Source organism: Danio rerio, chromosome 21, assembly GCF_052040795.2.
Source record: "Danio rerio strain M-AB ecotype USA chromosome 21, GRCz13ab, whole genome shotgun sequence".
Taxonomy (NCBI): Eukaryota; Metazoa; Chordata; class Actinopteri; order Cypriniformes; family Danionidae; genus Danio; species Danio rerio.
Genome location: NC_141041.1, coordinates 39,519,192 through 39,541,888, shown reverse-complemented (window position 1 = coordinate 39,541,888; position 22,697 = coordinate 39,519,192). Strand labels below are relative to the sequence as shown.

The 22,697-nt window shown below is 32.6% G+C and overlaps 1 protein-coding gene across 4 annotated transcripts in view; it reads left to right on the top strand.

Annotated features, from left to right (window-relative positions):
• The window catches only part of dacha (dachshund a), a 302,853-nt gene that overhangs the window by 211,207 nt on the left and 68,949 nt on the right, over positions 1–22,697 (top strand). For all 4 annotated transcript variants that reach the window (XR_015519413.1, XR_015519414.1, XM_087299132.1 and 1 more), the window contains 1 exon segment: positions 20,307–20,459. Coding sequence is in view for 2 of the 4 variants with exons in the window: in XM_087299132.1 (XP_087155258.1) it covers positions 20,307–20,459 (153 nt within the window). In the remaining 2 variants the exon portion in view is untranslated.

Sequence of the window (22,697 nt, the reverse complement as noted above, 5' to 3'; positions counted from 1 at the left end):
TGTGTGCTGTGTTTTACCAAAGAAACTCCACAGATGAAATGTTGAACATTGTGTTTAATGTATAGAAACACACATAATGAACCATCACATGGCAGTACAGGAGTATACAAGAATACAAACCCATGAAGTGCTAAACATGAAAACAAAATAAATAAATAATTTTCTTAAAGTTCTACAAAGTTTCACTGGTGTTATTATATGGTGAACAACTGATCTGTAAAGTGTGAGTAAATATATTAGTTAAGCGTTTGTTATTAGCTTACGTATGTTATGGGGACGTTATTCTAAAGTTGCAACTATTTCTCATTTACTAACAGTTAATAAATTAAAAACGGCTGCAACTTTAGAATAACGTCCCAATAACATATACAGTATACACTATTAACTGATACTTAACAAGTCTTATTAAGTTATTTACTAAGCGATTGTTCATGATCTATTACTAATTTATTAGGTATAGTTATAAATCATTAAAATACAGTTAAGAAGTCATTTACGACTTGTTAACTAACAGCTTGTAAGTTATCTATTAGCCATCTATAAGGCACAGTTATAAATAGTTAACAAACCTTTAACTTTTATTTAATAAGTCATTTATAACTTGTTAACTACCAGTTTATTAATGGTCTACTAATTAGTTATAACGGATAGTTATTCTAAAGTGTTACCAAAAAATCATTTAAAATGAAACACTTCATACATAAGCCTTTTGAAATAAAAGAAAGAGATTAAATAATCATTATACGATGGTGGAAACGTAATCAACAGATATTATACTATATTCTAACCCTCTATCTGCATCTGAAATTCATACAAAAATACTGAATGAATGAAAAAGAAACACATAAAAACTGTGTAGATATCAACACTAAAACTTGCTCAGAGAAAAGCTGCTGTGAAATATTGTTTACTTTACGTTTAACAGTGAAGGTATTGATCTATGCTCCATGCTTACTTGTAAATGTATTTTATAGTATGTTTAAAATGCAAAATTACAGTATTTTATTTTGATACATTTGTGGCTGCTTTATTTTGTAGTTTATTTTGATGCACCTAAAAAGGAGATATTTGGATTTTTTAATTTAAAAATAAATTTCAATGGATTTTTGCCCATTCCTGATGGCCTTCATATAAAGCTATACATGATTTGAGAAACAAAACTTTTACTTAAAGTGTAAAAAATAAGCACTTTTCTGTATTTTGTGATTCATGCTTTAATTTTTTTATTTCCTCCATTCATTTATGATTTTCAGTTGCAACGACTTTTAACTTTGAAAAGTTTGAAAAGGTTACTTTTTAAAAACATTTTTAATAGTTTAAAGTGATATATTGTCTGGGTTGGTATTGTATGTTACTGTACAAAAACCTTGTAATGAAGTGTCAGAACATTTCCTGTTATTTTACAGACTTATTTCTTAAATATTCATTCATTCATTTATTTTCCTGTCGGCTTAGTCCCTTTATTAATCCGGGGTCGCCACATTGGAATGAACCGCCAATTTATCCAGCACGTTTTTACGCAGCGGATGCCCTTCCGGCCGCAACCCATCTCTGGGAATTCTTAAATATATTACTTGTAATAAATTACATTATTTCAAATGACTAAAATGTCAATAAAAAGCGATGTAGAGTTGAATTTTCACCATCAAAATTCAACACAGCAGAGATCAAGGTCCCATAATTGTATAATAAATAAATAAATGGAAGTCACTTAATTAAATTAACAGATAATTTTTATAGTTTTATTTATTTAATTTTATTTCTAATTTATATATATGAATATGTGTATATATATATACACACACTCACAATCTGACATCGCATTGTTTTTCTGCCATATCAATTGTGATATGAATGCAGTTTCACCAGATATTTTGAATATCTCTATATGGAAAAAAAAAATCATTCATTTAGATTGATTGGAGAGATTTAGGTGTGAATCATGGATAAAACATAGCAAAAAATATTACTATAAAACAAGTGTCTCAAACTCAATTTCGGACAATTGCAACTGACCCAGGCGAGGCTCGAACCAGCGACCTTCTTGCTGTTAGGCGATTGTGCTACCTACTGTGCTATATTATTTTATTTTATTTTATTTTAATCCAGAAGTCATGAAATAAATACACTTGTAAAACAACGACAAACTGCAAAATAACCCCAGTGCATGTTGAGTATGTTTTACTTTTACTACATTTTACTACACTGATGCTTGCTCAAAGACTCATCGTAAACATAACAACCTGTTCCAAGCAAAATATACCTGCAAATTCAACTTTTCATTTCTGCAAGCTTGAATAAACAGTAATATATAGTATAAAAATGTAGAAATTGCATTTGCTGTGGTATTTTAATCATTTAAAGTACATTATTTTTTTTACTTTTTTTTAACTTTACCTAAAATGACCAGAATGACCCTCCTATTTTGTTTCTCCTCCCTTGCATGACAGTTAAAAAGTGTTTTCCTCTATCCCTGAGCAGTGTGTTTTGCGAGCGTATTGTTACCTGCTTGCATCACATCACAAACACAGATCTTACAGACATACAGTGGGACTGAACAGAGATTCACGCAGATGTCGCATCACCATGGCGGCTGAAACTGATGTATAGCCGTGAAGGTTGTCCTCCTCTGGGGGGGCTGTAGTGTGCGAGGTGTGTCAAGTTGTGTGTGTGTGTGTGTGTGTGTGTGTGTGTGTGTGTGTAAGTGTGTGTGTGTGGGGGGGACATCTGTGCGGAGCAGGGTGGATACTGTATAGGGAGGGCAGCCAGAGGGGCGTCTGGCACAGTGTAGATGGATATAGAGGACTCAGCGGGGACCCCACAAAGCATTGAAAACACACTGCCACTCACATACGCATGCATGCACACTGCCATCATCCTCCTAACCTTAAAACGTGGAAGACACAAACAGATGTCTCTTTTAAGATTGCATAGCATGTCTGATTCACTATAGACAGGACATCCTTCCACACTTCAGTGTTATGTCAGTTATGTCACATTGCAACATATTTCAAATAAAATCTCGAATTGGGTTAAAGCCAGGTGCTACATGAAACATGATGTCATTCATTCATTCATTCATTCATTCGTTCGTTCGTTCGTTCGTTCGTTTGTTTGTTCGTTCGTTCGTTTGTTCTTTCATTTGTTCGTTTGTTTGTTCGTTCGTTCGTTCATTCATTCATTCATTCATTCCTTCATTCATTCATTCATTCCTTCATTCCATTTTATGTATTCATTTATTTATTCATTTATTCTTTTTTCCTTTTATTTATTTATTTATTTATTCATGCATGTATTCATACATTATATATTCGTTCATTCTATTCATTCATTCATTTGTTTATTCATTTATTTATTTATTTGTTCATTTTATTTATTCATTCTTACATTTATTTATTCATTCATTCATTTATTAGTTTACACATTCATTTGTTTTATTTAGTCATTCATTCATTTAATTGATTAATTTGTTTATTTATTCAATCATTTATTTATTAATTCATTGTACTAATTAATTAATTAATTAATTCAATAATTTATTCATTTTATTTATTCATTTATTCTTACATTTATTTATTCATTCATTCATTTTATTTATTTACTTATTTATTTATTTATTAATTTATTCATTCATTCTAATTCGTCATTTATTCATTCATTTTATTTATTTATTTATTCATTCATTCGTTCTATTTATTTGTGTATTCATTAATTAATTAATTCATTTATTCATTTATTCATTCATTAATACATTTATTCATTCATTCATTCATTCATTCATTCATTCATTTATTCATTCATTCATTTGTCAAAATGTTTTTTGACCATATTATTGTAGCAGATCCTGATGCTGGATTTTCTTTTGAAACAATGCTACTTTGCCTGTTTAAACAGATGTATCAGTTTTTTACCACTTGAAAAAAATGTTAGATTCATAAGCTTTAAGGAACACTTTACAACACAGGACAAGTAATAATGCTAGTATATGTATTTACTAACATGAACTAATTATGAATAATGCTTGAACAGCATTTGTTAATCATTTCCTAATAAAATCCAGCACTGTGCGTGTTATCGAGTTATCATGAACTAACAATGAACAACTGTATTTTCATTAACTAACGTTAGCAAACATGAATAAATACTTTAATAAATGTCAACAGTGTTTATGGTAATAATGTTTGGTCATGTTATTAAAAACATTATACAAATACAAATACAGTGGGACTGTTTAAGTGATCAAGTACAGAAACAATATACTGTAGGGTTCAGGAAAGAAGGTTGATTGCTGATTAGGACTCTCGAAATCTGGTATTGTGTTCCTATATCTTCATTTACTTATTGGCTAATCAATCTGATATGAATATTGAACAGTGCATTATTGGCTCATACAGATAAGGTCATGAATATATTGTATGCTCTGCTAAGTAGAGTAGACTGTATTGGATGGTACATATTAAATTAGGACTGCGGACCAATAGATCAATAAATACAATTAAAATTAAATAAATAAATCCTAATAAATGCATCAATTTGATTAGATTTGTTATACTTTATTAAAAGTACATCAACAAAAAATCTGACAAATAAGTGTTCATGGAAATAAATTGTTTAACTAAAAACTTGTTTTATTTTTGTTTTTAGTTCCCAAAGCAATGTTTACCATGCATGTAGTTTAACTTGCTGTACGAGAATAGGTAAAATTGAATTAAGAAAGTTCTATTTTGTGAATATTTATTTATTTTTATACTGTATGAAGTCAAATTTAAAGTTTGAAGTCAAAATTATTAGCCCTCCTGTGAATTTCTTTAGTTTTCAAATTTTCCCAAATTATGTTTAACAGACCAAGGAGGTATTCCACAGTATTTTCTATGTAATTAGATTTCCTATGATTATTAAAAAAGCATAGCCCCTTAAGTATTTTTTCTATTGTTTATACTTAACAAACCACTGTCAAAACAATAACATAATTAGCCTAACTTGCCTAGTTAGCCTAATCAATCTACAGTAGTTAAGCATTAATTCAATTGCTTTTTATGCTGAATAGTACTCAGCTGGCACAAGACGTTACCCTACTACTTTCGTGCGCGACACCTCTACATTCTCAGGTAGATGACTGACATAGATATCCACTTTTTATGTGTGACGGCACACGAAGCGGCTTCTGGATCCAATCGCTATTTCAAACTGTATGGGGAGACTTATAAAATGGTAATAATACATATTTACAAGATCCGAAAATCTTGATCGCAATTGATGCAGCATGTCTGGAGACTGTTGTATATACCATGATTCAATAGTAAGTTCACTTTAATGTGTAATATGATTAAAAAGTCGCCATAAACAAATATTTTCTCAATTTAAATAAGTACAAGGGGCGAGGCAGTGGCGCAGTAGGTAGTGCTGTCGCCTCACAGCAAGAAGGTCGCTGGGTCGCTGGTTCGAACCTTGGCTCAGTTCCCATTTCTGTGTGGAGTTTGCATGTTCTCCCTGCCTCCGCGTGGGTTTGCTCCGGGTGCTCCGGTTTCCCCCACAGTCCAAAGACATGTGGAAGGGCATTCGCTGCTTAAAATCTTGCTGGATAAGTTGGCGGTTCATTCCGCTGTGGCGACCACGGATTAATAAAGGGTCTAAGCCGACAAGAAAATGAATGAATGAAATAAGTACAAGTACATACATGACAACTTAACAAGCGGATTATATGTTAGCTGAGGTCAGTAGTAGACAACAAATTGACAATAAAATTTGGTTTCTTGTTGTCACAACCAAAATAGAACCCAAAAATCTATGTTATATGACATTCTGTGCCTGCTGGGGAGTATTTTGATAAATATATTGTATAATATAATGTTCTGTCATCATGGCAAATATAAAATAAATCCGTTATTAGAAATGAGTTATTAAAACTACTATGTTTAGGAATGTGTTGAAGAAAATCTTCTTTCTGTTAAACAGATGTTAAAGAAAACAATATAAAGGGGGCTTTTAATTCAGGGGGGCTAATAATTCTGTATATACAATAAAAGTCAGAATTATCAGCGCCCCTTTGAATTTTTTTTTTTCTTTTTTGAATATTTGCCAAATGATGTTTAACACATTCAGGATATTTGCACAGTATGTCTGATAATATTTTTTTTTTTTCTGGAGAAAGTCTTATTTGTTTTATTTTGGCAAGAATAAAAGTAGTTTTACATTAAAAAAAAAAAACATTTTAAGGTCAAAATTATTAGCCCCTTTAAGCTGTATTTTGTTTCCATAGTCTACAGAACAATAATTCTGACTTCAACTTCATGTAGACCAATATGGTGAAGTTCTAAAATTTCTGTGTGAAGGTCATCTGTTTACACCTATAAGCTAATATCCACGGCAGCGAGATGAACAGTAAGGCAGATAACCTGTGCTGTGGGTGTCAGCCCAGCGTATTTGTCATTAGCCTGAATTTGCATGCACCTTGTTGAGCACGGGGTGACGTGACGGGGGGGGTGACGCTCAGAAGCAGGGAGGAGGGGGGCTGAGTTTGGCCAAAAGCACAGCTGTACTGCCTGCCGTACTGATTGCCTCTCCTTCTCTCGCCCTCATTTATCTTCATTTCTTCCCAATTACACCAAATTAGCAATAGTCTCAGTTGCATTACCAACTTAATCCCCCCTTTTTTTTGCGGGCTGCATTATGCGGTGGCAGATGATTCCTTGGCGGGAGTCAGGGTAAACAGCCATGAAAATGCCACCCCGGCAGATGGCGAGGCCCACAAGAAATATGACAAACAGAGTGCCAGCGTGCCGTCCTCTGCCCGTACCCGCTACAAGCTGTTAATGCGCTCCCGGACAGTTTGTGTGTGTGCGTGTGTTTGTGTATGAGACTGTAAGTTTTGCCGGCATAACGATATTAATGAATGCGTGCGTGCGTGTGTTGCACAGTATGTTTATTTTTAAATAGGCAGCAGAAGCAAAGCAGTTTTGTGTCTCTACATGATGAACACGTATGACTTCAAAGGTTTAATGTTTACAATGTTCTCTCTGACCCTTGTATATCGGTGTATTGTAAGTTAAAATATATATTTTTTTATTGACATGTATTATTAATATTATTATTATTATTATTATTATTATTAATAATAATGTTGTTGTTATTAATTTAAGAATGCTTAATGATTTTTAAATTGATATATTTCATTACACTGTGTGTAACAGTGTATACTCCATCATGAACATGTTTTACTCCAATCCGCAGTGGTGTAAAGTAACAAAATTACAAATACTCAAATTACTTCAATTGCGTACTTAAGCTTTCCCTTAAGTTCATTTTTCGATTCTTTTAATCGAAAGCCACTACTTTATTTTTGTCTTGTCTTAGGGGATTGGCTGAGTAGAAATATATGTCCTGTGACTCCCATGTAATCAAATAATAATTTTGCGTCATAAAAGACAGTTGCAAGTCATGTTTGGAAAGTGACCAAGAAGATGTCCAAAATCTTTACATGCACATGACGGTTTAGACTGCATGTCACGGAGGAGAACATGGTGGATGTTTACCCTATAACGACTGAAATCATTAAATCTTAAACAAAAACTAAATGCACTAAGAAATGTTACGTTTACAAACACACACACACACACACACACACACACACACACAAACACACGCATCAGATTTTCACAGTGTAATACTCACTACTCTTGAGTACTTTTTAAAGGGGTACTTTTTACTCATACTTTGAGTAATATTTACAATAGATACTTTTACTTTACTTGCACTAAATTTTTGGGTAATAGTAATAGTACTTTTACCAGCTTTTTTTAGTATTCTTTCTACCACTTGTAATCCATAAACTTTGGGTTGTCTGGAGTCCTGAAATCATGTAACTCCTCGTAAACCAATTGAAACCCGGTCTTTGCTGCTTGCAGCTGTATTTTTTTAATATTATTGTTATTTTTAGCAAATTTTTCAAATTAATCATTAATTTGAACTGATTAATGACCTTGTAATCAGATTGGCTAAAAGGAAGTTATCTTTGACAACTACCAAACATTTTTATTAAATGAAAATACTAGAAACAGGTTTCTGAATACATATGCTGAATTAGGCATAATGTTGTTATGGATGAAAAGACTGCTGTAAGTTTAAAGGCATTGCTCTTCCACACATAAAACTTACTTCTTCATTCACTCTCCCTTATATGGTTTTAACAATAAGTTTTTTTCACCTGTTGAACACAAATGAAGTGGGTGGGCGGTGGTCAATCTGTGCTTTTCAAAACACTATCGGTTGGATTTAGGGAAGGGGTAGGTGGTAGTATCGGTCGGTTGGTCAGTCAGTCAATCAGTCAGTCGACAGGTGCGAATAACACTTGCGAGAGAAATTTGAGATCTCAAAAAGGGTACACAGCGACCGCTGGTGGATTCGAAAACAAAAACTGCAAAAAAAAAAAAAAGTACCACATGGGATGTATTTGGTGCTCTCCAGGAATGTATATAGGGCTACATTTTCAGAGTCTGGGATGGAAGTAAATAAGTATTTTGGGGTGTAATGTGCATTTAAGGATTCTCAGTTCAACACTGTTGGTATCTTTAGATGCAAAACTGTATGCAATACATCCAAAACACAAATACGCCGCTACTAAAAAACCTCTAATGTTCTTGAGTCTGAGAAATTTAGCTCAGGATGTTGTGGAGTAAACACACATACACACTTGCTGATTCATCACTGACCAAAGGCAAAAACATACTTACACTGTTTACAGTCGCACACACTGACAGGGCCAACATCAACACATGTGGCCACTCAAACAGAGGCCTGAAGACCCTAATCCCATCACTGGCCCAAATAACATGACTCACATGCCACAAAAAAGTAATGACCTATCCCCCCCAAAAAAAGAACACTTCAATATTTGTGTATTTCTCTGATTAAAGCTTGTTCGCTTGCATTTTGATCTTCTTCATTTTCCGAGCCATATTTTGTGCTTACGAATGCCGCAAGCTTTTTAAGACAACCATATTTATGACCTCAGTGGTAATGCACTGCCCAGTGTTATATTATTCACACACGCATGTACTTGAGTCTCTAGGCAGTGAACGGTGGGACTCTGTAGGTGAAGGCAGGCTTAGGTGCCAGATGGTGTGTCTGACTGGCCAACAAACACTCTACTTCAGTGGTTTAAAGGAAGAGGAAACACATTTTCACACACACATAAAGGATCAGGACTAGTGGTCAGTGTGCATAGCAAGCAAGCAGGACTTTAATGTTGAATTTGATTTTGACTTTAGTTTGACATCCCTTAACAATTCTGTATTATTGTTTAATTATTTCTTTGCCTATAAAATTAAGGGTAAGGAGGTAAAAAGCCTATGGAAAAGTCTTGTGGTGTTTATCGTGCTATTAAAAGTACTTTAGAAAGGCAAACTCGATAATACTTTCTCAAATATGTGTGTGGATGAACCGGTTTGGGTCTGGAAGGAAGACAAAGAAGCTGGCTATAATTTCACTATATTTCTCAAATATTTCACCCACTTCCAATGTTATCACTTGATTGAACGGGCGTTATCAGTGATTATATGGGCCAATAGGGGCCTTTTGCGCTTACTGGTGGTTAATCAGCTATACTAATAGAGAAGAATCCAGATCCTGGTCTGTTTTTACATTACTGTGGTTTTAGGGGTAAGGGTAGACGTTAATAAAATACAATTAATGGGAAATTTAATAAGTAAAATAAATAATTCTCGTTAACTTCTGGCCATAACCGCATGTGATCTACAACTGATTAACCATGTGGATTGGTTATAACAGCTTTCTGAGCCTACCAGTAGGTGCAGAAGACCCCTACTGCCCCATATCTATTAGCTGATAACCTCTGATAACGTCTATTCAATCAAGTCATAACTTTCGAATTGGCTGAATATTAGCAAACAATATGGAATATTATGAATTTATTATTCGTTTGGTGTGTTCACAGTTAACTTTTTGGTCCAGATTGAACCAGACAAGATCAGGCACGAGGCGACAGCACAGTTGGGTTCTGTCGGCACTAGTTGTTTGACGTCAGCTTGGTGTGTCCCAGCCTAAAATACAATTAATACAAATGCAACATTTGTGTTAGATTTGACACAAACTGCTTTAAAACCTGAACACAACAAAAAGTAAAAAGTATTATATTTCCACTGGTAACTTCAATCGCGAAAGCTATAATAGCTTTACCTAGCATGGAAAATTAGCACAAAGGCACATTGTTGTGTTTGTAATTTAAAGGCGATTCTCAAAATGCAGCAGCCACTTTTATTAATAGTCAACACTCTGTAATAATCTGTGCGAACTAGGGTTCAAATAAACAAAGCTGCTTAGTTTACTTGGATGAATTATATTAACAATCCCGGCGCAAATGGGTTAGGACAGGCTCTTTAGGGTTTAAATAGGGATTGAAACTACCGAAAACCTTAAATCTACAGTTGATCATGTAAATCACGTACTGTGATTCACTTGTATACTCTGTCAATAAATTCTGCATCTGAAAAGAAAACTCCTACAAATGCACTCGCAATAATCAGCCACAAAAGTCACAGGGTCCTATGAGACACCCGGCACAGACCAACGAAACCTTAATATTCCCGTTTTCTGCCATGTTGTTTAAATAGCAAATCCATTTGCACCACTTTGTTGACCCATAGGTGTTTTGGTCTAGAAAAGAGGTGTGTTAAGGCGCATTGTTGGAACGTTGCTATTTTTAGGAACTAAAGTAGATTGTGCAATAGACCAGCTGAAAGCAGGTATAAAATCCTGTACAGAGCACATCAGTTGTGTGCCTCGCTTACACATGTACAGCAATACGCATATATCTTTACAAATAAATAAAGAATTAAAGGAATAAAATGTTACAAAATTTATTATTTTCTACATAAATATAAATACCACTGCCTTTATGCCTTCTTCATCTTGGTGATATATTTTTTTAGTTTATTCATGACAATTTGCTTTTGTATAATGTTATCATTATTGATATTATTATTTATTATATGCATATTTATATTTGTTTTGTTAAAAAACAAGCTTAGATTTGTCCACCTGTCAGGTTTTGGACCTTATGGGGCATAGCACATGTGTTTGGATATAACTTTGTTATTATTATTCATTTATTCGTTTGCTGTATATGAGAACTGAATTTAGAATTTTTTTTAAACAAATTTTTGCGTTTAACAAACTAAATTATTAATGTAGGCTAATAGATGTCTGTGTGTACAACAGCGTTTCCTCATCCATGAAAGAGAGAAAAAGAAAGTGAAAGTAAAGGCCAATTGGAGGAGGCTCATTCTTTATCCTCACGCTGCAGATGGTCTGTTTAACTGTTTTCTCGTTAGTGAAGCATTTGGATTTTCCACTTACAAAGTCCCACATGTAAATAGCAAATACACCATGATGCGATGTAACTGACTTATAAAGGGAATGAGAGATGAGAGTCCGATTGGTGTATTCTCAAAACACAATCATAACTCATTAAGAGAATAAGCTATACTCTGTTAGACCATACGCCACGGCGCAGAGGGTATTTTTTCCATCCTTAAAATAGCAAAAGTGGATTCAGACTTGCCCTTATTGCTTTTGCACCCTGTGCTTTAGACCTAGCACCTAGATCGTTAAAACAGAGCCCATAGTGTTCATACATTTTATTGCTGTGTTTCTTAATAGTAATTAATTAATGCCAAAAAGAGTTTTTCCTCCTTGTCTTTATATGTGGGATTTTTCCTCCAAGCCACAGTAATTATAAGCTAATATATGTTTAAGATTCAATCCTAGTCCAGATCAATATGTTTATCCATCGAACTGCAAAAAAAAAAAAAAAAAAAGTTTAAATAACAATCAGATCAATAAATGTTTTGACTGGAAATTTCTAGATTGACACACCGCAGTGAGAATTTATTCAACAAAATAGAAACCATTTAGAATTTCTTGTGCACAACCAAATTAATATTCATAAGCCTTTTCCACTAATGATGCTAAAACCAGCATGTCTGTGCAAATTTAACTAACTGTTCCAATAGTTTAAGAGGCAGAATGTTTGATTACATTTTTACAGAAGCACACACAGTGATCAGATACTTTGAATGAGTTGTAAATAATCAATTTAGATGGAACAATTATTTCAGTTGGATCATAAAAAACATAAGCGTGTTAATTGTTTTGATGGAAACACTCGACTGCCGTTTCAATTCACACAAGGAAACAGAACTCTTGATACACGTTTCATATCATGGAGAATAGTGTTTCTGTGCCCATAGATGCGTGTCGTAATTACAGCAGACTTTTTAAAAAGGGATGCAGTTAACCAGCTCTGTCAGCGTGTGGTTAAGGAGCATGGCGGTGATGGACACATTCTCAAAGCATGACTGACGGCTGGACGGGATGCCGAAACACAGACACTCTCCATCTCTCTTGCTTGCTTACTCTTCCTCTATCTCTACTGGCTGGCATCACTTTTAGGCTAATTACTTTAGCAGCCAACACTGAAGGAGCTCTTGGACCAAACCCAAATGGGCCATCAGCACCAAAGCTGTGGATAGTTCAACTCCACACTCGCTCTGATATACTGCATACGTACACACATACACACTTGCAAAAACTTCCACTGCAGTTAGTCTGTTACAGAGGTCACAGCGCTGAGTTATAGGATGTATAAAAAAAGAGAGAACGCCGATTTAGAAGTGTGGAGATGTGCACATTTCTTCACTTTGTGATCATTAGGAAGCATTAATGATGTAGTGGAAGTGGGTTTCTTTAACTAACGTTACTTTTATTTGTATGATGGATTCAATTTTCTATAAAATAGAATATTTTACAAAAACTTTTTTTTTAAATTGTTTTTGTTAAATTTTTGATTATGCCTTTATTCATTTTTGTGTGGATGTTTTATTGTTTAAACCCTCTCCGAGTTTAGATATTGCAAATTACAGGTCTTCGGGAAAATATTAACCACTTAGCATTGCTGTATTCCTGCAACTAAGCACTCGGTGTACCAAGGGCAGTACACTGGAACACTAACAGTTTAAAAAGTGCTCATCTGAAGATAAACAAATCTTTTAAGAGATTTTATGCACTGGCATTAAAAGTGTGAAATTGCTTTAATGATTTAAGTTAAATTGTGTGTGTTCACCAAAACTGGATTAATTTTCTCAAAATAGAGTAAAGCAGTTATAAATAAATAATAAAACAAAATAAATAAATAAATAAATAAATAAATAAATAAATAAATAAATATTGAGCTTTATTTTATTTTATTGTATTTTATTTTTCGGCTTAGTCCTTTTATTAATCTGGGGTTGCCACAGTGGAATGAACTGCAATTTTATCCAACATACGTTTTACAAGTAAATGCTCTTCCAGCTGCTACCCATCACTGGAAATTTTATTTTATTTTATTTTATTTTATTTTATTTTATTTTATTTTATTTTATTTTATTTTATTTTATTTTATTTTATTTTATTTTATTTTATTTTATTTTATTTTATTTTATTTTATTTTGGTTAGGTTAGGTTTAGTTTAGTTTAGTTTAGTTTAGTTTAGTTTAGTTTAGTTTAGTTTAGTTTAGTTTAGTTTAGTTTAGTTTAGTTTAGTTCACCCCATCACTGAGAAATGTATTTTATTATTATTTTTTTTTAATTAAATAAAATTTTATTTGACTTTATTTTATTTATTTATTTTGGTTTAGTTTAGTTAATTTTTTATTATTTTGTTTTATTTAATTTAATTTAATTTAATTTTTTGTCATTTATGTCTGTGATGGCAAAGCTAAAGAAAAAAGTACCTTAACGGTTTTGCTCATTATCCATTCTCTGCTGATTCTGCTGCTTTTTTTTCTTCACATTTATGTATATAGAAACCTTCTTTATATATTATTTATTTCATAGTTTATACTTATACTTTTTTTATACTTTATACTCTAAGTTCATACTTATTTATATTATAGTTTTGTTAAATGAGTATTTAAATGAGTATATTTTAATATACATTAAACTTATTGCCAGTGTGGAGGGCAAAGTAAGAATTTTGTTGAACATACTTATGTGACAATAAACACTTTGAATCTTTGAATTTAAGTTTTTACAACAACAACAACTACAACAACAACAAAAAAACGCTGTTGGGACCATTTATTTACCACAGCAAACACTCATTTTATTTATTTTTATTATTTTATTATTCATTTTTCAATTAAAAAATGTTTGAAATATAATTGCTGCCAGAATTATGTTATTAAACCAACACAATCTTACAGTAATCCGTAACCTTTTTGATTTTGTGGCTTTTTATATGAATTCATACATTCTCATTTGTACAGTTTAGTACGATTTGCTTATCCCCAAATGTAAGTTGGGTTTAGGGGCGGGGTTGGGTGACATGTTCTCTTTTTAAAATCATACATTTTCGTATGATTGAATTTGTACAAATGTGTACGAATTAGCCACTAAACTGACAAAACGTAAAATAGGAATGTTTCCTCATGTGATTAAGCTGTATTAAACACATTTACATAAATTGAGTGGCCATTATGACACAGTGAGTACGTTTACATGGACACCAATAATCAGATTTTAATACGATTAAGACAATACTCTGATTAAGAGTCTACCATGTAAACACAGATTACTCGCATACAATATCTTGTTTGTCAAGGGGAGCATACATGAAATGTTCCTGAATGAAAGTGAAAGTTCCAAACTGCAGTTAAAGTCGGGGAAAAAAAATAATAAATAAACACCGGAAATTACATGGAACTTTGGAAGAATTGTGGATAGTGTGATGACCCAATTACGATTAATCAAATTATGTGTTATAACATGCAAAACAGGTTCAGCAAACATTCAAAAAGCAGCTCATGTAAACACCTCAATCATATCATTGTCTCATTCAGATTAAGGCAAATAATTGATTGCTGATGTCTATGTAAACGTGGTCATTGTGTTGAAAACATTCATGACTTTCAGTCAAAATCACACAATTCTATTGGCGATTTAGCACCTATTCTGTAGGACCTCTGCGCCCTGCTTGTATGTTCAGAAATTAATTATATTAGACAAGAGAAAATAGGTCATATGGAATTTGCAATGCAAACACTTTTACTCAGTGTCCCTCTTCATCTCTGTCTCTCTTAAAGGTATAGTTCTCTCAAAAATAATAATTATTTTAACATTTGCTTGCCATCATGACATTGCAGACCATTTTTACGCAGCGGATGCCCTGCAGCTGCAACCCATCTCTGGGAAATAATTAACGTAGTTAAGGCTTTAAATGTCACTGTAAGCTGTATAGAAGTGTCTTGAAAAATATCTAGTAAAATATTATTTACTGTCATCATGAGAAAGATAAAAATAAATCAGTTATAGAAATTAGTTATTAATACTATTATGTTTAGAAATGTGTAGAAATTTCTTCTCTCCATTAAACAGAAATTGGGGAAAAAATAAACAGTGGGGGTAATAATTCAGGGGGTTAATAAATCTGACTTCAACTGTACACACTGCTTCTTTTTGTTCTATTAATTCAACTGGAGTTTAACATATCAAACAAATCCCACTTTATTTTATTAAGTGGCCTTAACTACTATCTACTTGCATCTAAAAATAAATCAAGTGTACTTACTGTGTTTAAAATGTATTGCAGAACACTTGTCATGCTCTTGAGGTGGGGTACAGGTAGAGTTGGGGACAGGTTTGGTGGTATGGGTAGGTTTAAGGGTGGGTTAAGGTGTAAGGGATGGTCAAGTTTGTAATTAGGCTGGCTTGTGAAAACCAAGCTATTGAAATCCTATTTAAAAATGTTATTCTTTTGAGACAAAAAATTCTGACTGTATCTCATTCTAGGGGTTTAAAGCTATGACCATCAAACTCAGGTCAGACCTTAAGACTTTTCTGACTCAGTGTGCCATATCTGTTCCAACTCATTCTACTTTCAGTTTTCTGAAATATATCCCAGGGACTGTCAGAAAAATCCCATTGACTTGACATTGGACCAAATTTTGCTGCATTAGACTGTCACACTGACTCATTTATGCGCTATATAAATACACATTGCATTACACACATTACATTACATTAACTCATTTAACTGGCCTCATTTAACTCAAGACTACCAAACTGCAATAACTGATGACCTTTTAACTTTCTAGCCACACCCTAGCAACCACTTTTAAATACTAAAAATTCTCCCATAGACTTCCATTGCAAAAGACATTGGATCAAACTTTGTGAGCTCATAACTCTGCATGAGGCTGTCGTACAGACTTATGGCTAAGCTTGTTTAACTCAGTCTAGCCAGCAGCCAATCACTGATGGCCTTTTAACTTTTTAGCCACACCCTAACAAACTAATACTGCACCCTAGCAATTGCCCCAGATTGATATGTTCATACAGTGTTAAAGAAACATGAGAGTTGGTTTAAATTGATCATACTTTGAGACATCATCAGTCTAAGCTGTCAATCAGCTCCATAGCAACAAAACCGACTAGCCTAGCAACCATATAACAGCAGCTATATCTCAGCATCAGAAAATTCTAAAGAAGCAGGGACTGGCTCGTTTGACTCGTGCGAGCATACTGTAATTCTGGTATGCTAGCAGTGACTAGATACATGCTAATAATGATTAGCTAAGTGCTTTACCATGATAGAAATGTTTATTAAACTTTAAGGATAAGATAAAGAACAACATTCTATCTATCTATCTATCTATCTATCTATCTATCTATCTATCTATCTATCTATCTATCTATCTATCTATCTATCTATCTATCTATCTATCTATCTATCTATCTATCTATCTATCTATCTATCTATCTATCTATCTATCTATCTATCTATCTATCTATCTATCTGTCTATCTATCATTAGATGCAACTACATGCAGATTTTCAATCAAGCATACTGTAAGTGCAATGTAAAATCATGTATTTACACAATAAGTGGTATCAGAAAAATCCACATCATTTTGAAAATGAATATTTATAAAGCCTAAATTCCTTCCTAAAAGGAGATTACAAAGCAATTTCCGAAAAAAATAAACAGCGTATATATGCAGTTCTATTTCATTGTAGTGTTCAATATTTACATCATGTTGAAGGGATACTAAAACTGATTACAGTGATATCTATGCATCATTACGCACTGATGGGCCTCACAAATGGCTTCAGAATTCATTGTAAAGCAGTTTACATCCTATTAGGACTTCATTACACTGGACACATATTGTTTATGGATTGTGTATGGATATCAAATGTCATGAACACACAGTTCCTCCCTCATCGTTTCTGTGTTTCATCAGCCGTCCACCTGACTCATCTCACACACAAACACATGTGTGCGTGTGCTCTCCGCTTCGGCCTCAGGTGTTTGGGCACAGCCATTACTTTATCAGGCTGTTTTTTTTTCTTTCTCCTGCTCATTGAAACGGCTCCCTGATGAACGGCGCCCCCGCGTTCTACAGAGAGAGATTTTAATTCGTATTATTATTAAAAGAATCACTCACTGCAATCTGTTGCAAAAACACCATCTGCTGGATCACTCGTAGGACCTCCGTTGCTTATTAGGCAGAATTAGACAATGATTTCCTCTCCTCTGCTTTGCATTCTTTCTCCCTCCTCTCTCAACTAATTCAACTTAAGTTGTTTTATGGCTCTTTGCAACTAGCTTTTCTGCTGCATTTCATTCCAGTGATTAATTCCCAGATGTCATCTGCTCCGGAATGAGCTCAGAGTGATCGACAAAGGGGTTAACTCTTTAACAGCCCAGGAATGCGTGTAGAAAAGTTGTGTCTGAAAATGCGGAGGCAGAGTTAGGACTTTGTGGGGCTCACAGGAATGCAGTTTCCGATCTGTCCTGCATCATGTGCTAATTTCCTTTTCTCCACCACAGAGTTATGTAATGTTCCTCATAGAGTTTAATGATTTAAAACACAAGTGTTCTCTTTGGTATTCTCTTTTTTTTTCCATTTTATTTATACATTGTAAGCCCAGTAAGTTAAGGTAACTCAAACCATTTGAGGAAACCAGTTGCAATAAACCATTTAGGTTCCAAAACTAATCCTAATGACTACTGTAAACTTAATCCATTTGAGTAAACAAAGCAATTTGAGCACAGTAAAACCCAATAAATGAAGAGAACTCAAACCAACTGAGCACTGTAAAACCCAATAAGTTAAGGCAACACAAATCGTTTGAGTAAACCATTTGCAATAAACCATTTAAGCTCAAAAACTAAACCTATTGAGTACTGTGAACTTAATCTATTTGAGTAACTGAAGCAACTTAAGCACAGTAAAAAAGTAAAACTAATCTATATAAGTACTGTGAACTTACTCCATTTAAGTTTAAGTGATGAGGTATTTAATTAACTCATTACCTTCAACACTGAGTTCAAAACTCTTTTCAAATGAGTTGAATTAACTTTCAGTCAATTTTGAGTCAACTACACTCAGTTCATTTGATAAAGTTACTGTTGGGTTTTACAGTGTGCATACAGTTTGAGGGCAGAATTATTAGACCTCCATTGAGTTTTAATTATTATTTTTTGTAAAGTGTAAAGTGAGATTTAATAGAGCAAGGACATTTTCACTGTATTTCTGATTGTGTTTTTTCTTTTGGAGAAAATCTTATTTTTTCCGTTCGTTTGGCTGCATTTTTTACCTGTTAAAGTTTTTTTATAGGTCAAGTTTATTAGCCCCCTTTATTATTATTGTATTATTGTCTATCAAAAAAAACAATGATAATCAACTTAGCTTGCCTAGTTAACCTAATCAACCAAAGTCTTTATATAGCATTTTAAGCTGAAGAGTAGTATGAAAAATAACAATATAAATATTATGTACTTTGATAATGGTAAAGACAAAAGAAAGTAGTTAAAATTAGGTGTTTAAAACATATTTTCTTTAAACTAAATAATATGAATATGAATATGAATAAAATATTAATAAATTTTTCTTTAAATAAAAAAAGTCTCTCCATTATACAGCACTTAGGAAATATTTGAAAAAGAATTACGATTCCGCAGAAGGTCAGATAAGTTTAGCTTCATCTACTGTATATGTCATGAAAATATATGTTAAAGTTTTTAATTAATATTATTTAACTTGATGATATTTTATTTTTAATATAATTAATAAAAAGCTGTGAGATGCTTCTGAGAATTGCCACTGGTCCACTGTAAAACCCAACATTGAACTTTATCAAATGAAATGAGTGTAGCTAACTCAAAATTGACTGAAAGTAAATTCTACTCATTTAAAAAAAGTTTTGAACTCAGGTAATGAGTTGACTGAATACCTATGCACTTCAACTTAAATAGAGTAAGTTTTCAGTACTCATATAGATTCGTTTTTAAACTCAAATGGTTTGAAGCAATCGGTTTCCTCAAGCTGTTTTGGTTGCCTAACTGATTGGGTTAACTGATTGGGTTTTACAGTACTCAAATTGCTTCGTTTACTCAAATGGATTTAGTTCACGGTACTCATTAGGATTAGTTTTTGAACCTAAATTGTTTGTTCTAATTGGTTTCCTCAAATGGTTTTAGTTCCTAGTTTAATTATTATGTTTTTTTGTTTTTTTTTACCAAATTCTAGGTTTTAAATCAACCGAAGAATTTTAAATCAAAATAATAGGGTTTACATTCAATTTTAAATGTAAAGTAATGTTTTTTTTTTTTTTTTTTTAGATGGTTGAGACTGATGGCTGCTGGGAATTTAGATTTTACATCACTTGTAAAATTTATATTTTACTATCTATTTAAGTAGAAACCAACTATACAATCATATCTTATATACAGTTATTGTCCAATTAACAGCAGAAACTGTTGCTACTTCACAAATGTCACTTTAATTGTGTGATATTGCTCATATACATTTATATATATATATATATATATATATATATATATATATATATATATATATATATATATATATATATATATATATATATATATATATATATATATATATTAGTTTTTATTTTAGTTTTTATATATTTTAGTTGTTATTTTATTGTTGGCTCATAGCCATTTTCCACCATTTTACTGATCAATCACCTTCACCATCAATCAGGCCACTGTAACTTGTTTATTAGTCTTATATGCTAATTAATTTTTATACTTTATAAGGCTGGTCCAAGGCGTTACAGCTCTAAAAGTTTGAATAAATTTGCATTGCAAAAATAGGTAGTTTGATTATTTTGAAGAATAAAGTTGATTTTATATTTCCATATCCTTAAGCTCTGATAATGTGTAGGGATCCAAGCCTTTTCTCAATTCCCCCTCTCTATCTTTATGTTGTACCCAGGCGGCAGTGAGTCGTCTTGGGATAAAGAGAAACTCCAGTCCCCCCCTTCCTCTGGAGCACAGCATGGTTTGGCTCACGCTGCCCTCTCCGCTCAGCATGGCCTATCAGGGTCTCATCTCTCTTCCCTACAGCAGAGTCATCTCCTGGCTAACCGTGAGTCATTCATTCATCACATCCACTCATTCACACTTGATCGCCAGCTCTAGGTCTATTGATTCTGCTCTGTCTGATCAAGCTACACAGCCGTGTTAGTCTAAGCTTTGAGTGCACACTGCCATTCAGGACACCCATTTCAAGTTATTTTATAGTGTGTTCAATAGTAAACCACTTTGATTTTCAATTCTTGGTAAAAATCAAATATTTTGAAAAGAAAAACAATCACATGAGGGCCAATAATTCTGACTTCAACTGTATTTAACTGTAAAAACTTTAATACTGTTACTTTAAAAATGTGAGTAGCTTGGTAAACTGACTAAATTATTTTATAATTAATTATAATTATGCATATATTTAATTTACTTCATAATCTTAAGGTAGTCTTGAGGAGAATATTTGGCATTTTTGACGGAGACTGAATAAGCTATTTGTGGCGAGACGCACAGTATTCGATTTTAAGCTTCTTTTGTGCTTACACTGTAAAAAATGCAGGGTTCCACACAATTCATTCATGTTGTCCAAACACAAATTGATTAAGTTTATGTGGATTGAACATATAAAATGTATTTGTCCCAATGAAATGTCAGGAAATGTGTTGTTTCAGCTTATTTTAAATGAGTAGTTTGAAAGAGCAAAAATTATATTTAATAAATTTTTTTTTGTACATTGTGCTAACAAGCACATGTTGAGTTCCACACAATCAGTTTGTATTGGGGCAACAAGACAGAAATAGGTTAACTTATTAGTTTTTGCAAATTTGAGTGGATTGAACATAAAACAAAGAAGTGTTCCCCCCACAAAACTCAAGAATTGTGTTGTTTCAGCTCATTTAAAAGAAATAGGTTGAACAAAGAGCAAACAAACATCAATCAATTTAAGTGTGTTTTATTTGTTTGTATTTATTGGATTTGTGGTTGCAAACGTACATGACTGTGTCTGACAAACTGGGGAGAGGGGATGTTAAAAATTACTTAAACGATTTGTAAACTGATGTATAAAATGTATGAATCAGTAAAAAAATTAATTTAACATGGGTTTAAGTAGGGCTGCATGATATTGGAAAATTTAACATTGCGATATGTTTTGTACAGTAGGCCTATATAATGACATATACTAGTTAAAAGCAAGCAGATGACGCCATAATAAAAATCCAACACCTTATTACAACTTAACGTGAAACTTGCTATCATATTCAGATTACTCCAGTATGTCTGTCTTGATGTGTTAATAATAAATAATATATAACATTATAATATAAGTAATATGTGAAAAATAATATTTGTATGTGTACTTGATTTAGCATCATTTTGTTTTAAAGATATTAACTTTACGTCTCAATAAATCAATAAAATTTTATATATAAATAAAATTTTATATATAAAGCACTTAAAAAAAAAAATGAGCTAAGGTGCTATACGGAACACTAAATCTCAAACAGGACATACAATGCATCCGGAAAGTATTCATAGCGCTTCACTTTTTCCAAAATTTTTTATGTTACAGCCGTATTTCAAAATGGATTAAATTAATTTATTTCCTCAAAATTATACACACAATTTATTTTTATTTTTTAAATTTGCAACAATTTCCAAAAAATGTTTTTAACATTGTCATTATGGGATACTGTGTGTAGAATTGTGATGAAATAAATTAATTTAATACATTTTGGAATAAGGCTGTAACAGAAACAATGTGGAAAAAGTGAATTGCTATGAATATTTTCCGGATGCACTTTACAATACAATTTAAAATGGTTAAGAAACCAAAAGCAATGAAATATGTAAGGAAAATGTCAAGTGTCAACAGTCAAAGGGATAAGATTTCAAAACAAAGATTTTGTTGTTGAAAAAGTGGAACAAGCATTTAAACTACAATTAGTAACACAATCAGATGTTCCTTATCACATTTAATAGATTTTCATGATTGCATTAAGCCACATTAAACATTTTCTTTATAATTATTTTATACAGTGTAAAAAAATTGTGACAAGAAGTCAAGACAACAAAAACTTGTTGACTAGAAAAATTCAATGGATAAAATAAAAAATTAAAGGCAGCAAGATTTTTTTTACAGTGTAGGGAAATGCGTTGGTGTTTACTTAAAAACCACTAATACATTTCTGAGATAATTATATAAAAATAACAAATAAACAGAATTTATTGTGATATTTTGTGGTTGAAATACTTGGAAATTTAATTGAATTTAGTGCTTAATACAATTAGTATTAGTTTATCC